Below are 19146 nucleotides of genomic sequence, written 5' to 3' on the forward strand. Positions count from 1 at the left end.
GTTTTCGCCTTCGAAATTCTACGAACACATTAAGCCTGTGTTAGGACCTAGTAGTATGTACACACCGAATACCAAATCAGATTAACCTTCTTTTTGTGCCGCGCGCACTTCATCTAGCCTAGCTACACGCGTTTGATTCGGATTTGGTGTGCTGGGAAGTTGTCCGGTTGAGGCCAAGAGGTAGTTTGCAGGGGCTGAATAGTAGTGTGAAACATTCCGGCGGTGTTCTAGATGGACTGGTGGCTGAAATAAGGAAGGGATACCGGACTGAGATGAATTAGCCCCGGGAACCGTGATTGGTATTGGGATAGTAGGGGAGGGAGATGCGACAAATATGGAAGAAAGAGTGGACTCGGAGGGTATGGCTAAAGAGGGAATTTTATAAGCCACCGAACTTGCTGCAGGAGAATTGTGAAACGTTGCAAGTCCTGTCAAGACATCAAATAGAAGAATACAACTGAAAATCAGAATTACCCGTTTGCCTCGGTCTTGTAGGTGTCTGCGGTGCAGATGAGGGTGCCCGACATATGGCTCCCAACTTTGCATACATGACTCTCGTCACTGAGAAATTTCTCGTGACAACATCTGCGACACAAGAAGTGGGTACATGTCAAGTTTCTTGAACTACCGCAAAGGCAAGGAATACTGTTGGTGTCGGGCTACCAATATGAGTCCTTAGTACCTACACACATAAAAAAAAACACGTACCTTGGGGTTTTGCATCTTGTCGTCAAGCCATAGCCCATCACACCGAGTGTTTAAGGCTGCATCCGTAAGCCAAGAAGCCGTTGACCGCTCGTCATATGCTCTTGAGCACTGAAATAATCCTCAATTACCGGTAGCAAGTAGCATGCTTAAAATACGAGACTTCGTAAGGTATTGGCCCTTATAGGTGGTGCTATAGGTGCCATGAATCTTGGTTGAGAAGAGAATAGTGCCCTTCTTGCAGCGAGGACATAGAGTCCCAGCTAGAGGAGTTGGACCTGGCTGGAAGAAAGGCATGGAAGAGAAATAAGAGAAAATGTTGACAGGTAACGCACCTGGGGACAAACGCACTTGGGGCAAACGCTCAAGGACCCACAACTTGTCCTGGTACACAAAATGATCACAGAAGCAATGCTCAGGTACCTATAGGGACAAGGATATAGTTCCTACAGGGAAATAGTCAATATTGCCTTTGGTGACCATCTTACTTTGACTCAAGGGCATGCCTGACTTTTGACCCAAGGCATACCAGTTTGTCCCCAGGGGCATATTACATAGCTAGCCTGAAGGGACAAGCAATCCCTAAGGTAAGTTATCACTTGCTTGTCCCTCCAGGCAAACTATGGTTATGCCTCCCAGGAAGGAAGGGATATACATTGAGGTAAAAGAAACTTTGTACCTAGTGGCAGAAACAAAATGTTCCTGGAGTGGTAGCAATGCATAGGCCTTAGGTGAAATATAGTTTGTACCTACAGGGACAATGGGAAAGACCACTGGGATAGTCCACTTGTTCCCACAGGGAAGATAAGGTCATGTACCTTAGGGGAAAAAAGGGTTTATACTGCAGGAGCAAACAAAAACGCCTCCTGGTACAACAGATTTATGACTGGTGGGACATGCAATCAGTCACTGCAGGCATACTCTCTATGTACCTGTGCCGTGCCGTACCGTGGTACGTGTACAGTAACGGGATTGCTCTCATGCTTTGGCTCATAAAATGATCTAAAATGAGCTTTACTAGTAATTGAGCCATTTGGGACCTAGAACATATCATAAACTTTTTATCCCATCAACTAATGATATGATATGATATGATATGGACAACGATCCTGCGTATTGTATCTGTAGTTTCCATGATATATCCAAAGAATATTTTTGCATATCATATCTTTGGACAACACTATGCAGCCAAAGAGATATGGATATCAGTAAGAAGTTAGTTATGTTTAGTACTGTCTATGTTTTGCATAATATATTCATATTCATAATATATTTATATTGCTGGAGCCTGGGAGCATAATATAATTATATTCATAATCTTGAATATATATTCAATTATATTCGAAATATATTTAATTATGGTCAACCCGTCAGAGTGTTCCCTAGAGTGCAGTTGATACCAGCTATTACATTCCTTTGGCTTGAGAAGAAATGTTTTAGTAGAATTCAGTGGTGCCAGAATATATCAAAACAACTATTCCAAGTCAACTCATTGTATCATTATGTGACTTCAAATGGGGACATCAATTAGTGAACTGTTTGGTTTGTAGGGGCAAAGTCACATAACTAGTCTCTAGAGAAAGCCTTTAGAGTATGTTTGTTGCAAAATAAACCAGCCTATCAAGGTTTTGAACAGGTTATGCCATCAATGAATATATAATGAATATGACCTTGGCATAATATAATTATATTCATATTTATTCATATTCATCACAATGAGCAGGAGGCATTTTTTATTATAATTATTCATATTCATAACAATGAGCAGGAGGCATATTATAATCATATTTATACTCTGGCAGCATAATATAATTGTGGACAGCATACTTATGTTTGATTTCTGCCGGCGGCCAACAGACTTGGGTAATAAGCCCTTATGTTGGGTGAAGAAAGCAAATCTTGAAACCATCTGTCAGTAAGTAGTGGCTATGTGAAACAAGCTCTTAAAATCCCGCCAACTCCTTCTCTGTCCACTCCCACAGCTTCCCTGCTACCGTCTGGTTCAAAAACTCCCCGCGAATGTCGCCCTTCTGTCCAACCGGCACGTAAAAGCAGTCCTGCTCGATCTTGCTCTTGTCTGCCGTTGTTGCCCAGAGGGTATTGTACGCGCCTTGGGCGGGCGTGAGGGGCATTCTCTTCGACAAGCTCCGCTCCCCGCTCGATTCTGGCATGCTCAAACAACGGCGCTACGGCCAGAGCAAGCTCGCCAACATCTACCTCGCCACGGAGATCAGCCGCCGCTACCCACAGTTGACCGCTGTCCCCATCCACCCCGGGGTCGTCGAGACCGAGCTCCTGGCCAGCCTCGGCTGGTTCATCCGGGGCCTGTCATACCTCTCTGTTGGCGGCAAACCACCCTTTGGCGCCATTTGATATCCAAGCGAGGTCAATGACACCACGCGGACATCGGAGTCTGGAAGCGCTGCAGTCTTGAGCAGGAGAGGACAGAAGTGCTTGAAGAAGAGCGCATGTGCGATGTGGTTGACGCCGAAATGGACCTCGTAGCCCTCCTTGGTGAGTGCAGGGGGCACATTCATGATCCCGGCATTGAAAACGACAATGTCCAGCCGCTCAGCTTCAGCTGTTATCGTTTCCGCTGCCTGTTTAACCGACATGAGCGAGGTCATGTCACACTGGACGAATTGCGCGACAGAATGGGTTGCGTCGACGACCTCTTGCGCTCGTTTAGCGTCGCGGCCAGTAAAGTAAATCTTGGCGGGGTTGTGGCGCGCATACTCCAACACAGCTTCCTTCCCGCAGCCACCAGTTCCTGTTGGAAAACCATGCTAAGTCGTCAAGAATATTTGACAAAAAAGGCATGCACCCACCACCGCTAACAAAGATGACCTTCCCCTCCAGACTCGGGACGTCTCTTGCTGGATCGAAGTCGCTAACCTTGGGCATCAGACTCGGACTGGGATGTGGGGCGAATCGTGGTCGGCTGGAGAACTACAGTGTTCAACCAGCGATTAAAAAGCCCCCACTGACGCGTCCATGGGTAACGCGCCCACCGTCATCGCGCCCGAAGACTGCGCTGTCAGCGAGAAACAAAATTGAAGACGGTGATGTGCTCACACCTCCGGCCCGACAGCGTAATGTTGATTAGTCGAGTCTGATTGATGGGCGAAGAGGACATGACTTTGACCCAGAAGGCCAACAAGATCGCTCAAGTATACTATGCACAATGTGTAGGGCAGCCATTCCAAATTTAAAGTCCTGATTAAGGTCCGTAAGTAATAATAGTAGGATCACAATGCGCGCGAAAAAAAATGTCTTGATACACCATCACAGCACCATCAACGCGCCGACAAAGGCAGAGACCACAACAAACGCGGTGCTCAAAAAGGTAAAATCCAGGCCAGCACCACGAACGGCCAAGTTGGGGGCCCCGCCGCTTGCTGACGGATTGGGGCGACTTGATGAGGTAGCTTTTGACCCAGACGGCGCAACACCGGTCGACCTGCCGCTCGGACCTCCGGTGGGCGCAGGCTGGTGGAAGAGATGAATGCACTCCTCGGAAAAGAGAATGTAAAGCAACTGACCACAGAGCTCAGACCGCTGGCAGGACCGGAAGTCTGGACCGCCTGGCCGTTCCCGACGGTAGACAGGGTGGTACAGGCCCTTGTTGCTGGGGCTGGATGCGCGGCAGGGGTGGCGCCGTCGCCCTGATGCCACGTAGAGCCCCCGTAAACACCCATAGGCTCCCCGCTATCTGCTTGACAGCTGGTAAAGCCTGCATCGTAGTTGCCTGGCATGTTCCATTGGCATCCTGGACCGGGTCAGTGCACAGATGAAGGAGAGAAAGAGGCGAACTGACCCATGACATCGTAGATGTGTTGGCAGTAGCCTGGTGCATTTGGTCCTTTGGGGTTGCAGGCCCGGAAGCAGAACAGCTGGCCGTCCATGAAGTTCTAGTTTGCTGATTAGTTAGACCTCGCGAGACATACACTAGCACCTACTGTCCACTCGAAGATTTGCTGAAGCTGGCCGAATGCGCTCGAGAAGACAACTCCGCCGACAGGGTTTCCTACGGGAACATTAGCTGGCTCAAGCTCTTTGTAAAGAACACAAACCGTTTCCGTCTGCGCCTACACCCCCTTCAGCCCACCCTAAAGCTCGGAAAGGGAGACATACCATGGGGATCCAGCTCTAAGGAAAGTTGTCAGATCATTCTTGCGGGTATTTGGTGACTTACCGCCTCCTTCATCGCCTGCAGGGACATTCAGCTTGGTCATATCGACAGCGCCTGTTTGGAGTGAGCAAGACACAGACCGCGGGCATTATGCGCACCGGTGACTTGAACAAAGTCGGGCGTGACGATCCAATGAGCGCCCGTCACCGCGCCGTCTGGTATCAGTCGTGTGCCGTAGCCGTCCTAAAGCCATTTGGTCAGTATCGCCGGCAGATAGACGATAAGCAGCATGCCATACCTTCAGACACCACGAAACCTCAACGCGCTTGGTTCTTCCGTTTAGTCGAAGTCACCATAAGAAGGATCAACACACCTCTGTCTCACCGATACCTGAGCCTGGCCCCGGCTGGGGCGGCGCCCACACACACCAGTCGTCCACTGCATTCACTGGGGAGCAATTAACCTTGCCCTAAACCGCGCAAAATACGCACTGTAGGCATTCTGGCACATAGAAGTCTGGTTTGCCACCGTCCCACATCGATTCGTCCCGGTTTGGCCTTCCTCTGTATGGTCAGGCAGGTTCGACGGCAGGTATGTCGCGCTGTAGGTGGGCGCCGCCGCGAGAGAGGGCAGGGACAAGGAAAGCAGCAATCCCACAGTCGTTAGCATCGCAAGTAGGAAAAGAGTGAGGGAGGAGGAAGAAAACAAGGAACGGTCTCAAATTGCCGCCAACGCTGGCCGTCATATGTACTCTTGCGAGGCCATCCAATTCCGGGCCTATCGCAAGGCCTAAGAATAGATCGATTGCGGAGAGATTTCGCCGTGGCGTCTGGAGGATCGCATTTGCGTCCGATCCGAGCTCCGAGTGAATGTTTATTACCTCGAGCTACGCGGGTTCATCTGGTTCCAGCCAATAAAAAAGAATGAGTGAGTCGTATTTCGATTAAAAGGCTCTAATAAAGTGCGGTACTTTTCTTATTTTGACACTCTAGTCGACATCCTCCGAGACCACGCCAGACTTTGCAATGAGAATCTTGGCTTTGGGTGTACCGCTGCCAGTTCCGAGCTCTTCGACAGCCTTGACGACTTCCATGCCCTTGACAACTTCGCCAAAAACGACGTGCTTTCCGTCGAGCTGCGCAAGTCAGCAACAAGAGCGGCTGCAAAATGAGAACAAACGCACCCAATCCGTAGGTACCGTTGTAATGAAGAACTGGTAAATGGCGTTAGTACGGAGTTAACGGCCACCAACAAACTGCGTACCTGTGATCCATTTGTGTTCCTCCCCGCATTCGCCATGCTCAACAACCCAGGCCGAGTGTGCTTGTGGATGAAGTTTTCGTCGGCAAACTTCTCGCCATAGATGCTCTTTCCACCGGTACCGTTGTGGTGCGTGAAGTCGCCGCCTTGCAACATGAACTGTCCTAGTCTGAGCACAAAATAAACGTTGTAGAGTATGTCAGCGCACCGAGGGTATTATCCTGTGAAAGCCGGATCCCGCATAACCGAACCCATGCTGGCCAGTGGCGAGCTCACGGAAGTTTCGGGCTGTCCGGGGAACCTCCGCGTCGTAGAGCTTGAACTCAATGCGGCCCTTGGGCTGTGAGTTGATATGTATGTCAAACTACGGTGCTGGTTAGGTGTTAGGGGTCCAAGAAAGAGTAGACTACGAACGAAGACATTGGGGAGTTTGCTGGTGGTCGTCAGCAATGGGCGAGAAGAGGCAACGAATGCATACCTAGCAGCACCTGCAGTTGCTGTCGATGCAACGGCGGAGGAAGAAGAGAAGTTACGCAGAGCAGCACGAGCGACAGCGGCCATGGAAGCTTTTGGAGAGTCTGAAGAGAGTCTGAGGGAGAGAAGCAAAACAAAAATTAGTATCAGACTTAGGTAAGCGGCTGCCGATCACTCTCCTTCGAGCTTTCATCTTGGGATGGGACTTGCTGCAGACCTATCCTCGCAATGGATCAAAGTATCTGAACCAATACCACACGTTCTCCATGTTGAGCTATCCAGGTCCGCATTCTAACTTCTGTCTAAGCTGTTCTCACAATTAGTGCACAGAAAGCCCGTGAACGCATTCCCTGCAGAGTATTATGTTTGCACTTGGATGAACAACGACTTACGCAACTTGAAGATACTGGCAAGCATACGGTGCTCTTTTTACAAGGCTGGCAAGGGAAGGAAGAGACGTTCGCGCCGCTGTAGTCTCGTCCGCCTTGCCTAAATTGTTCACCGCCGGCATTGACTGTGGGTCAACAAACAACCTTTCCTTTTGCTCAAGTTCACAACACAGTCGCTTCCGCTGCCGATATAACTCAGGGAGGTCTCTCTGGTGTCCAGCAAGTTGATGATGCGCGCGCCTCCCTCTCGCTACACGGTGACATCCAGGAATACCAGCGCGCCATCGGCTCCCCCCAGCTCTGCCACTTCCCGGTCATCATTGCGGTCCACGGACTTGTTCTGGGGCTCGGCGTCGACTTTGTCTCCGCATGTGATATCCGGTATGCTGCAGAAACCGCGCAGTTCAGTATCAAAGTCTGTTTGTTATCAGGCGTCGCTAAGTTCTTGGCTGAGAAACGTCTAGGAAGTCGACATTGGGCTGGCGGCAGATGTAGGCAGCCTCTCCTTCCTCCCCAAAGTCGTTGGCAACCACTCGATGCTGCACGAACTGGCCTACAGCGCCAAAATGTTCAACGCTGAAGATGCCCTCCGGATGGGTCTTATTTCTCGCGTAGTCCCTGGCGGCCGCGATGAGGTGATCCATGCGGCACTCGAACTGGCTGGCATCATTGCGACAAAAAGTCCCATTGCGGTGTCCGGGACCAAAAGGATATTAATTCACTCGCGAGACCACAGGTACGGGTTAAGGCTTCCTCGTATCACTGGGTAAACTGCCCGACAGTGTCCCGGAAAATCTCGACTATGTTGCTGCATGGAATGCAGCAGCGTTGCGCACTCAGGTTAGTACCTTTTCGCTGTTTTGTTTACTTGAAAGTGATTATATCATTAGGACATTCCAGAGGGCCTGCGTGCCTCACAGGAGAAGCGACGAGCCTCGTTTGCGCCCCTCAGGAAACCAACCTCCAAACTATAATTTACAGCATGTAGTAGATATATACTGTCTGAATGATTCCCAAGGAAGGCTGGTATTCGAGTTGAATGAGCAGTGGTTCAAGGTTTATTAGTGTGTTTATTGACTTATGACAGACTTCGGTTCTCGACGCCTCTAATTTCACCATCCTCCACTCGCCGTCTTCGCCGTCTCGCGCGTGGGTTCAAGAGTAATGCAGAGAGTATGACACCCGCATCCATTGCCTGTGATTTCGCAGCGTGAAGAAATATATCGATAAGCACAACCACTCACAATGACAATGCTGTAAGAAATGGCCGCAATGCCGTCGAACTTGGGCTTGAATACCAGCGACAAGTCCGAGAAAACGCCTTCCGGGTGGGTACCGTGCGTCAGCCGCCAGAGGAAATGTGCAGTGGGCCGACGCACCCCCCATTAGGTCAATAGTCATGAACAAGATCGAGACCCCGACGACCTCCTTGCGCTGGTAGATCTCGTAGTACTGTGCCAACAGCCCCAGGGCGAGTAACACGGAGCTGAAGATGCCAAAGAACATGATTGCGCGTGGGTTCATTGACGGGCGAATCGAAAACACCATTGCGGCCTCGACGCCGCCCAGGAGCAGCAATGCCGCGAGTCCGAGCAGCAATGAGTGCCGTTTGGGTCGGGGGGAGCCGTAATACTGACACTGTGATCGTTTTCACCCGAAAGTGGGAGTGGAGGAGCGACAAACACAGACCTGGCCCCACGAGACCATACAGAGCAGCCCGAAGAGCTGTGGCTGGATGATCAGGGGGATGTTGAGGTTCTGGACAATAGCGTAGACGCCGAAAAAGCCAGCCGAGATGCCCCAGCAGAGTCTGTAAGTATTGCGCTCAGTAAGTTCCACGCCAGTCACTGTGAAGGTTGCGGCACACGAACACGAGCCATGGCGACAGCCCCTGCGTCGATTTGTCCCGGTACGACTTCCAGACTTGGGGCGTAAGCTGCACAGTCCAGCAAATCGTGCCTGTGATGAATTTCGGTGAGATTTACCAACCTTTACAGAGCACTAGCGCGTACCCATTGTTCCAAAGACATTCTCCGCGACCCGGTTCGCCGGCATGGTCCACTCTCGGTGAGAATAGGCTCACCTCCCGAGCTGACTCGTCGTGGTGAGTGTCTACCAGAAATGTTTAATGGGCGCAATATGAGAGCGCAAAAATACCGCATCACGACAGGAGGGTTGATTGATAAGATAGTTTCAACGTTAGAGCGAGTGTGTGTCTATGTAAAAGAGTGCAGTGGTAATAAGTTAACGTGCAGCTACTACTGGAAAGCGGGAGAGCTAGAGTATAGGGAGGGAGGGGAATATAATGATACAGCAGGCATACTATACACAAAAGCGAGTCGCGACGGGCTATGACACTACGTCAGAGCCAAATTTACGCGTATGTCGTGACCGTCTGGCTCCCACGCCGACTGAAGACGCAGTCGTGTCCTCCCCTTGTCCTCGAAGCCCAAGGATATTCATCGTCATGCTTGGGAAAGACCGCGCGACAGGTGAGATGCTGAACCGACTCGAGGGACGGCTCAACATAGCACCGGTGTCTTCTGACGCTGATATTTGGTGCCCCGTTCTCCGTCGCACAGGGGTAATGGGAGTGCGATTGTTCTGTTGTTCAGGGGACAGACTGGATTCTCGCGGTCGAGGAATGAGAGTCATAGGATGAATTGGCTCCGGAGGGGCGACAGCAACGGTCAGCATGGGCCGCATTTGGGAGGGTGGCGACCCTCGGAAGTTGGGTTCAGATTTCTGCCTGGCTAGCGGAAGTTGTTGGTAAGGAGGTGATCGTGAATTCCCACGGTCAATAGACGGCGGGGACGCTGCGCGAAGTCGGGTAGCCCTGCTAGCGAGTGCTGCTGACAATTCAGGAGTAATCGACGTTGGAACAGAGGGGCTTGGCGTCGATCTCGTCCGACTAAGGGATGGAGAGGGACTGTGTGATGGTGTAGGCGCGGGCATTTCCGTAGTAATAGGCAAAGGTGGCGCGTCGTCGTACAGGCCAGTGGCTTCGATCAACTGCTGCATCGAGCTTTTGCGTTCCAGGGTCCGCGTAGGAGGCAATATGCTTGAGAAGGACGCTGTTGCTGGGCGGGGCAATGAATAGTTCTGCGTTATTGGCCGTTGCTGTGCTGTCGGCTGCTCTTCAATCTGCTTCTCTGAAGGTTGTTCGGAAAACCACAGCGACTGATCAGCAGTTATGGGTCTGGGAGATTTTTCGCGTGTGGCATTGAAAGATGGTCTTGGAGTCGCATTGTAATATTCCGCATTAGAAGATGCAGAAATCGGCGTCATGAAGTTGGCCGGTGTGTTGGGACTCGTGACCGAGGCGGAGGCATACTGATATTGGGAGTCGTCAGTGCTGTCTCTCCGATTGTCGTCCGACCGCCTGCGCCTGATGAGGCGAATGAGGAGAATGAGGGTGATAAGCAGTGCGACACCGCCGACGGAGCCAACGATGATGGCAATGAGAGTGGATGAGCTGAGTTCGGCTCGCCGCGAAAGGAAATGCAGATGGGTTGACTGTTATCTAAGGTCAGAACGATGGCCAGAGAAAACAGAGAGAAAGCGCACCACCACGGCTCTCTCAAGGACATCCGTTTCACCGGCAACATCCATCTTCGGGCTGCCAAGCTGTAGTGAGCAGCCTGACAACGCCTTCTCAGTCAAGCTACGCACCTCAACGCGACTGCGAGGCCAAACAGCCGGCATAACAAAAGCAAGGAAAGCGTCATGCGGCTGGTGGTGGTCTTGGGAAGAGAGACTACGCCTAGTCTATTTGAAATTTCGCATAACAGTGAAAACCATCAAACCCGCTTGATTGATCTACGCTTACAATCAAGTGACGGGGGCTCAAGTCGGCTCGAGTTAGCCGTAAGTACTGATGCACTCTGTTGCACGAGAGGGGAACGGTGGGAGGAAGGAGTCTATAACGACTTCCCTGTATTCTAGGACTTGAATGAAACTTGACCCTGCCTAAGGTCTTCAAGTTTTGATTCAAGCATAAATAAATCGAATAAATAAAGTTTTGAACAACTGACTGGACAAGTGCGCCAATAAAGATAACAACCGTCCGAAGAGGTCCGAAGCCCTTCTTGAAGTTTCGAAACGGGGTGTTGGCACAGTGTTGCACGCGCAGGTGGCGATGATTCAGATGCCGTCGATATCGATCTTGGAGAGCCTATGCTCCAGTAAGCATGCAAGCCATGCAGAGCGTTATGACAATGTTGAGTATGGCGTCGACGGGTTGAAGATGTCGTGTTCACCATTGTCGCTGCTCATGGCTGCAAACTGAAGTTTGCGTCAAGGCACACGTTATCGCGATGAGTCATACATTCCCTCAGTTCCCGGATCAGTGACATCATTCTGATCAGTATTGGCGATCAAATGTCAAAGCTCGCGCAAGATGAGGTCCAGTATTGCCTGCAGCCTGCTGTAGTCCAAGAGTAAATACAGGAATATTCCGGCTCTACGACGTCAAAGACGTGACCCTCCCACAAGTTTGCTGACGCTGGCCTCTTAGCAAGAGGCAACGCGGTACCCAGAGTTGCTTCAGCTATTTGAAAGCTCTATACATAAAGCAAGAGAGGGTAAGTAGTTACAAGTATGTTTGACTTCTGTAGATCTTATTGGAAATTTGAGCTTGAGCTGACTAGCCTACAGCTCGTCATGCACGCCATCTTCCGCCGTCGCTTGGGCAGCAGCAGCCAAACCACTCTCACTTAGCCATGCCCTGATTATCTCATTTGCCTTCCCTGGGTGTTCGAGGTGGCACCAGTGTCCACCCTCCATAAACTGGCAATTCATGTTGAAAAGAAACGCCGTGGAGGAGCAGGAGGACGTACCTTGGTCTTGAGATTGGGTATGAAATCAGCCGAACGAAGGAACTTCGCAACGAAACCCCAGTTAGCGACAGGGTCCTGGTGGCAAAATAGATGGTTTAGATATATCTGGGTCGATGGAAGGGGAAAATGTCAACCTGTTTAGGCAAAAGGGACAGGGCGGGCTGTGGGAGGGGTGTGATTGCCTTGCTCTTGAGCGAATTGCCAGGTTAGTTTGCGGTTCTGTGGATCCGGGTGTCGGGGTAAGGGCGACCTGTAGGGAGCATGCATACCTCTTCGGTGTAAAACTGGAGCGCTGTGACACTGCTTCAGTGCAACCCGAATGAGGAAGGTCAAATACCAACTATTCTCAAACTTCTGGATGGAGTATTGTTCTACGAAGTAGTCTTCTTCGTCCGGACTGAAGAAGGGAACCGGAGGAATCTATCCCGAAAGGTTGAATGACTGCTATGCGAGCCGAGAATACAAACATCAGCAACGTCAGCCCAGGCATCCAAGAAAGATGTCGTGCTTCTCAAGAATTTTTTGGGAGGCGAGCTTGCAGTTGAACGGAGAGTAGCTCGGGTCGTCCTACGAATATCTTTGGCAAGCTCTGCAACAGCCTCAGCAGTACGTTCGTTGAAGTAAATTTGATAGGAGAGTGTCGGGAGCGAAGAGACGAGATGTTTTATAGGTGTGAATGCGCCCGAAGAAGACAAGTACTGAGGGCCTTTCAGCATAGAAAACTGGGTTATAGATTTACCTACGGGGACAGCAATTCCTACGACGCCGGTGAATATGTCTGGACGCATACGAGCGGCCGTATAGCATATTTGTGAGCCCCAGTCATGTCTATGAGATTGTTAGTTGAGCGGGGGAAATGATGATAAGACCAACCCAAGGCAAACAGCAGACGTAACCCCGGCATTTTCCAGCACGCAAACCATATCACGGACCATGTCATCCATTGTGCCGGAGCTTTTCACGTCGCCGGGATGTGTGGATTCACCAAACCCTCGGAGGTCAGGGACAACAAGTCGGTATTCGTTCTACTGGTAGCCCAGTGAGTAGCAGCCCGTCGAATATAGGACTGAACAAGCCTGAAATTCTTGGATTTGGTTGGACCAAGTGCTCCAAAGACTTGGCCAACCGTGGACCATAAGCAAAGTCGTTTTGGCCTCTTGATTGATGTCGACATAGTCTTTAAAGGGCTTGGGTTAATAGCACAGAAGAGCCTGAGATACAGCGTACGAATATTAATATCGACGTCCTTTTCTTCGGCGCGGTTTCTGGCTTTGCATGTTACCAAATTCTTGGTGTAGGCTCTTGGATTGAAGGTTGTGGCAGAGGAGGCTTGGAAGAGTAGGAAGAGAGCACTCAAGATCGCGAGATTGACCATCTTGCACCGACAGGCACTATTTACAGGTGAGCGGATGGCGGTCGGTCGCAAGAAGACGCGTCTTTTTGAAATTCTTGGAACGGATGACAGGGCTTACGTAAAACACCATCTACCCTTCCCTTGTCCACCACCGGTTGCCCTAACGCCAGCCGCTCGGCTCCCACCAAATCCTCTGCTACCACTTCTAGTGTCAGAATCAGGGATGCCAGACGCGCCAACCAGTTCAAGGTTTGTTCCACAGAACATTATCCAAGTAGATTGACGCGTTGTCTATTCAGTTTCATGAGGCTCTACGAGGCCTTGCCACCAGAAGCGAGACAGCAGCTAGTGGAGAAAAGGCTGGCTCCGCTACTGGATCATGTCTCGAGAGAGCGAGGAAAGAAAGGCGCGTTGCAGTTGTCTTGAGAATGAAACAAGAGACTAAAGGCCACTTGTAGTCCTCAAATCCGCCACACAGCTCCGCATGAAATATGATACTGCGCCGGACCTCAATATTCGAGTGAAGAAGCGAGAAATCAACGCGCTTGTCGATGAACTCGTCCGGGACGCTAAACGCTCGATTGTCAAGGAGCGATCGCGTCGTGAAGAGCTGATGGAGGAGATTGTAGAGAGCATAACGGAGTGGTTAAACGACATTTGGAGCGTGGTTTTTGAGTATAAAATCAACTTCGAAGAGGCCCATCGCTGTCTGCTCTTTCTTGCCGACGTCCTCGACACTCTCACAACAATTCCCACTGCTGGGTGCGGTTATATTCGCTCTCTGAGAAGCTTCTGACACCTCCAAGGCAATGTCGCTGCTCAATAAACCACCACAAAATCACAATCGAAATACGAAGGAAGCGCAAGGTCATCAAAAATTTCACCTTGTCTGGACCACGTCGGCTTGACCGTGTTCTGCTATGGATTTGGCGCGATCTCTTCGTCTGCATGTTTTTCAAGAATCGAGGAACCGAAAACATTCCCAACATGCTTACGGATATCGAGGACTGTCTGTCGTGGGAGGCATTAGAACAACTTCTATATGGTGGCTCCAGTAGTACGTTTCTTCTGGCTATATGCGGCTTTCTCTCTGAAACATGCACAGGTACGTATGACGATGAAGATGGAGAAGAATCGGACGAAGAGTCCGACCGTGAGCAAGAATTTGGTTGTCCTTGCCGACTTCATGGAAGTCATTGGTCGCAAGCTATCAATGAGCACCACACTTCCGTCCGCGATCTTGTTCTCGACCACCTTACTGCACTCTTCGAAACTGCACCATCACACAAACTTTACTCTAGCATTCTGTCAATCAGCCCCACCTACGATGAAACAGAAGAGCAACTTCAAAAGACCGTCACCGAAATCGCAGGTTGTTCTGCCGATACTCTTGTTGCGGCACTCGATATTCACACGGCAGAAGGAAACCCTATTGCTTCAGCGGCCCTTTTAAATGAGCATTCTTACCTCCTTCGGCCTCGTGATGCGAATATTCTCCAAACAGCTGTTGCTTCCCTAGCGGAACTGAGCTCTCTCCACCCTCTTGCGCTCCAAATAGCGGAACGAGAACTACTGGACACCGCTGCGGCCATTCGTGTCGCGATACGCTCCGCTTTCTGTAAAATCGAAGACAAGATAGCTGGACCGGTGCTCACCGACATAGGAAAGCTGCGGGTGGATACTGCTCCGAGGCGACAGCGCATCGATTCATGGGTCGATAGTGTTATCACCCCTGGGTCGGGAACTACTCATCCAATGGCATTCGCAGCAATGATGCTGGGCTTTCCATTTGCGCCGGGTATGGAAGACGGAGACGAGACTGGGGACATGGTTGGCTTCTTGGACCTTGACCCCGGTGACCCAGACTTGGAGGACTTGAGGGAGGAGTTTCGGCCGCGGTTACGGGAGCGATTCGAGAGTTGGGTCAGCACCGTTGGTGTGATCAAGGGCGGTGGGTCTGCTCTCCTCAACCGGGTCTACCACAAAATTGTGGAGGAGATGCCTTATTTTAAGCATGCAGATGTGGTGAACGAGATGATGAGCAGGTAGGCAGGAACAGTTGACTATATTTCTGGTCCTGACCCGTCCTAGAATCGGTGAACGACCAAGCAAGGCGCACATTGCAGACGGCATGGACGCAGTGCTCGACTTTTGCAAGGCGCAGCGCAAGAAGCTGGTAGCTATGGCAGAAAAGCGGCGGAAGAAGGAAGCGGCGAAGAAAGCCGCCGCCGCGAGCTCGCCTCCTGCCGATGACTCGGACGGCCCACCTCCTCTTATCCCACTATCCAATCTCGTTGTCATAGGACCTCCCTCCACACCCACAAGAACATTTGGCGGTATGAACGATGTCGATTAGCGTTAGATCTCAATTAATTCTATGGTACGATGCTCGTAAATGTTGCTGTACAGTAGCCCTCTCAAGACTAATAAAATGCATCTTCTTAAGCTTCTTGGGCTGGTTGAACAACTTGTTGTAAGCAAATTGCCCTATGATTCCCGTGACGTCCGACTGGTTACTTCAGAGTGACAGCTATTCACACTGTAAATATGGAAATTTTGGGTTTGCTTAAAATGTTACCTAATTAACTCGTTGAAGTGCTTTTTATAATGTTAGCTTACAAGAGTGTTTTAAGTTTTTTCTAAAGTTATTTCCTAAACCACTAGTTTAAACATCTGTTTAAGCATGAATTCTATTTAGTCTGTTAAGCAACATCCTAAACAAATACTAAAAGGACTCATTTAAGCATCTTGTTTAAGATCTACCAAAAATTCAAGAAGTGACTTAAACTTCAAATTTTGGTAGATCTGCAACAAGATGCTTAACTGAGTCCTTTTGGTATTTGTTTAGGATGTTGCTTAACAGACCCAATAATGCTCATTACCTTGCTTCACAAGGTCCCATCTGGTTGAAATTCCATCAGCCAAACAAGTGTAAACATCAGGAACAAACATGAACAAACAAGTCACACTAATATGATAGCCTGCATCCTTCTGGCCCGCTTCTCCAAGAATCTTTTGAATTAGTGCCAAGCCTCAGCTAGGCCCCAGCCTTTACACAGAATTTGATAATGAAGCAAGGTCTCCACCTGCGGCTGCGTGCACCAAAGGTCACTAGTGCTTAAACAGATGTTTAAAACCAGTGATTTAGAAAATAACTTTAGGACAAGCTTAAAACACTCTTAGAAGCTGACATTGTAAGAAGCACTTCAACAAGTTAACTAAGTAGCATTTTAAGCAAGCACTAAATTTCTCTATACTTATTTACAGTATGAAGGACAATGTTTCGTCAGACTTGATCCGATTCAACTTGCAGTGTTGTTGATAAGTGTCAGGGGAACCCCCGCTTCGGCCTCCTGTCAGGGGAACCTCCCTTTCGGCCCCTCGGAGACGATTCCGATTCCGGTCCGACTCCGGTTCCAACTCCGGTGATCGCATCACCGCCTCCGTCAGGCGCATCGCCGCCCCCGCCTGGCGATCCCCCTGGGACCTGGCCTGCGACATGGCGCAGGCATACTGCACGGAGCAACGATCAACCTTGGCGCGTCAAGAGCGCAGTATATAGTTCCGCTACCTAGCAGGCGGACCCTTAGAGTTTCTTCTCTTTGGATCCTCCCCTGCTAGGTCAGCCTCACTTGTATTTGCTTACTTCTATTCACTCTTTGGATCCTCCCCTGCTAGGACCTTGATCTCAGGCCTCCGGGGTTGCCCTTACAGCAGAAGAAACTCTCTACGGGATCAACCGGACAAGATTGCCAGGTTCGGCGCTGACTCAGGCTCGGAGTCCGAGTCCACTCCGCCCTCGTCACCGCCCCTGCCACTTGTCCCCTCCTCCTCTGCCACTCCTGTCGTCCCCGCACCTGTCATGCCTTCCGGAGCTACTCCTGACGCTGACACTCGGCTGGATGCACTCGAGGCGAAAATCGACCGCCTAACTGAGGCCCTTACTCTCCTCACCACCCAGGCTTCCGCTGCCGCTGCCGCCGCTAATACTGCTGGCGGACCCCAAACACCACCACCGGAGACGTCGATTCCGACTCCGACTCCGGTTCAGGGCGATTCCGAGGCCCTCTTTGGCGACATCAACCTCGCCTCAAAATTGGTTTTACGACCAAACCCCCCGTTCACCTTTAACGGCGATCGGAAACGCGGCCGCGTTCCTCACGCGGTCCGCACCTACGCCCGCCTTGCCCCTGAGGCCTTCGTGGTCAATGGAGAGGCGGCGAGGAAAAGGCCGTCCGCTATGCCATGTCGTTTATGGCAGAAGGACCTGCTCAGCAATGGGCGGAGCGCCACGGAAGCAAAGCCCCGTTTCCGTTTCCGTCCCTGGGGCTCGTTCGTTCCGAGTTTCGACTCCGGTTCGTCGAGGAGAATGAGCAAGATCACGCTCTCTCCAAACTGGAGACTTCCGCCTATCACATGGGCACCAAGGATGTCTACCAGTACACCGACGACTTCGAGGACCTGATGGACCTCGCCGGATTCGAAGACGCGTTGGTCAAGGTGACCAAGTTCCGCCACGGACTTGATCCCCTGATCAACAACGGAATCACGTCCTCGAATGACCCCCCGGACCTCCGGGACTATCTTAGCTGGCGCACCCGGGCCTTCCGTCAATACGAGGCCCTGGTCCGGGCCAAGCTGATCAAGTCAGCCGCCCCCAAGACGCCTGGCGGTTTGATTCGGACTCCGTTTCCGGTCAACCGCGTCCCGGCTCCGGCTCCCTTCCGCCCGGTGGCTCCGGTCGTGCCACCCGCGGCCCGCGCCCCCGCTCCGGCGCCTCCAGCTCCCGTCCCCATGGAGTTGGATCGCACTAGGGCTCGGGGTGCCCCTCGTCGCGCCTGCTTCAGGTGCGGCGACCCAAACCATCTCGCCGAGATTGCCCCCTCCCCGCGGATGTCCGCTCAATGGACATCCTCGACGAGGTGATCCAACAACTCGGTGACGAGATGTTAGCGGAGTTGATCGCCCGCTACTCGGACACAGCTGCGCTGCCGGAAACAGCCGCGGAGTCGATGGCCGGAGAGGATTTTGTCCCCGCGACGAGTGACTGGTGTGCCCTCGTTCGCGTCCGTAAATCGTTTCGCTTGTTTGTATGACGAATCAATTCCTTTGCCCTACAACGAGCCTGAAACAGAAAGACATACCCTCCCCCGCCCCCGTTTCGACTCCGTCTCCGACTCCGCCCGCGACTCCGGTCATCGTCCTTCGCCGCCTCACTGCCTGGGAAAAGAAATTGCCCAAGCAGTACACTGTCGCTGCCTCCCCCGGAGTGAACTCCCTCCACCTCCCGTTGGAGCTAGAGTCCACTACCAGCGCGCTTAAGCTCTCGCTCTCTGGCCTGGTTGACTGTGGTGCCACCTCCGACTTTATCGACACAAACTATGTCGCTCGGAATGGCATTCCGGTCCGCACCCTGGCGCAACCGATTCCGGTCTTTAACGTTGATGGCACTCCGAACGACGCCGGCTCCATCAACCAGATCGCGGACTTGGTCTTACGCTACAAAGGCCATTCCGAGCGTGTTCAACTTCGCCGTCACTCATCTTGGTAAACAAGACCTTATTCTGGGGTACTCCTGGCTGCGGAAGCATAACCCGGAAATCAATTGGGAAACCAAGGAGGTCAAGATGACACGGTGCCCCCGCGGTTGCTCCACTTGCCGCGAGGAAGAACGCGTCGAACGGACTGAGCTACGGCGACTCCGGCTGCTCCAGAAGCGACTCCGCTCCGGCCCGTTCCCCTCGGTCTGCGCCATGGACCTCTCTGGGCCTGACGACGGAGACGATTCCGTCTCCGGTGACGACTCCGCCCTGCCTGATCTGATGCCGGACTCCGACGACGATGAAGACGATGGTCAGCTTGAAGATGGTGACCGCATCTTCTACACCTCGTTCCGCCCCTCGGAGGAGATACGCTGGCAGTACTGTCTCACAGCGCCTGGCCGAAGCCTTCGCCAGGAACTCCGCCCCTCCGCCCTCCGAGATCCCGGACTGG

At 51.6% G+C, this 19146-nt stretch overlaps 7 protein-coding genes across 7 annotated transcripts; 2 read left to right on the plus strand and 5 right to left on the minus strand.

Annotated features, from left to right (window-relative positions):
- Positions 1-3990: 3990 nt before the first annotated feature.
- MIND_00666500 (uncharacterized protein) lies at positions 3991-5506 on the minus strand (the record flags this gene model as incomplete). Its single annotated transcript, XM_037363383.1, has 11 exons — positions 3991-4194; positions 4248-4474; positions 4523-4616; positions 4665-4732; positions 4779-4793; positions 4840-4854; positions 4901-4951; positions 4996-5080; positions 5136-5162; positions 5211-5284; positions 5329-5506. The coding sequence occupies 11 exons, from the start codon at positions 5504-5506 to the stop codon at positions 3991-3993; spliced, it is 1038 nt and encodes a 345-aa protein (XP_037219027.1).
- A 319-nt stretch (positions 5507-5825) lies between these two features.
- MIND_00666600 (Peptidyl-prolyl cis-trans isomerase) lies at positions 5826-6658 on the minus strand (the record flags this gene model as incomplete). The annotated part of the gene is made up of 6 exons (XM_037363384.1): positions 5826-5972; positions 6021-6050; positions 6101-6256; positions 6306-6461; positions 6512-6530; positions 6576-6658. The coding sequence occupies 6 exons, from the start codon at positions 6656-6658 to the stop codon at positions 5826-5828; spliced, it is 591 nt and encodes a 196-aa protein (XP_037219028.1).
- An 82-nt stretch (positions 6659-6740) lies between these two features.
- On the plus strand, positions 6741-7934 carry MIND_00666700 (Delta-2 dienoyl-CoA isomerase; the record flags this gene model as incomplete). The annotated part of the gene is made up of 7 exons (XM_037363385.1): positions 6741-6853; positions 6902-6928; positions 6975-7087; positions 7134-7375; positions 7425-7696; positions 7743-7800; positions 7851-7934. Exons 1-7 carry the CDS (start codon positions 6771-6773, stop codon positions 7932-7934), a joined length of 879 nt encoding a protein of 292 aa, XP_037219029.1. The 5' UTR covers positions 6741-6770.
- A 104-nt stretch (positions 7935-8038) lies between these two features.
- MIND_00666800 (uncharacterized protein) lies at positions 8039-9015 on the minus strand (the record flags this gene model as incomplete). The annotated part of the gene is made up of 6 exons (XM_037363386.1): positions 8039-8155; positions 8205-8281; positions 8340-8598; positions 8650-8770; positions 8832-8919; positions 8973-9015. 6 exons carry the CDS (start codon positions 9013-9015, stop codon positions 8039-8041), a joined length of 705 nt encoding a protein of 234 aa, XP_037219030.1.
- A 294-nt stretch (positions 9016-9309) lies between these two features.
- On the minus strand, positions 9310-10688 carry MIND_00666900 (uncharacterized protein; the record flags this gene model as incomplete). The annotated part of the gene is made up of 3 exons (XM_037363387.1): positions 9310-10476; positions 10528-10579; positions 10633-10688. 3 exons carry the CDS (start codon positions 10686-10688, stop codon positions 9310-9312), a joined length of 1275 nt encoding a protein of 424 aa, XP_037219031.1.
- A 1248-nt stretch (positions 10689-11936) lies between these two features.
- MIND_00667000 (Alpha/beta-hydrolase) lies at positions 11937-13251 on the minus strand (the record flags this gene model as incomplete). Its single annotated transcript, XM_037363388.1, has 8 exons — positions 13026-13251; positions 12866-12975; positions 12672-12823; positions 12542-12626; positions 12266-12496; positions 12140-12218; positions 12068-12090; positions 11937-12017 (listed from the first exon to the last, which is right to left on the minus strand). Exons 1-8 carry the CDS (start codon positions 13171-13173, stop codon positions 11937-11939), a joined length of 909 nt encoding a protein of 302 aa, XP_037219032.1. The 5' UTR covers positions 13174-13251.
- Positions 13252-13288: 37 nt separating this feature from the next.
- On the plus strand, positions 13289-15508 carry MIND_00667100 (uncharacterized protein; the record flags this gene model as incomplete). Its single annotated transcript, XM_037363389.1, has 6 exons — positions 13289-13401; positions 13452-13558; positions 13611-13914; positions 13959-14209; positions 14258-15197; positions 15244-15508. The coding sequence occupies exons 1-6, from the start codon at positions 13376-13378 to the stop codon at positions 15506-15508; spliced, it is 1893 nt and encodes a 630-aa protein (XP_037219033.1). The 5' UTR covers positions 13289-13375.
- Positions 15509-19146: the final 3638 nt, after the last annotated feature.

The sequence above is a fragment of the Mycena indigotica genome (genome assembly GCF_014461135.1).
Source record: "Mycena indigotica strain 171206Taipei chromosome Unknown Mind.scaff0006, whole genome shotgun sequence".
Classification (NCBI taxonomy): domain Eukaryota; kingdom Fungi; phylum Basidiomycota; class Agaricomycetes; order Agaricales; family Mycenaceae; genus Mycena; species Mycena indigotica.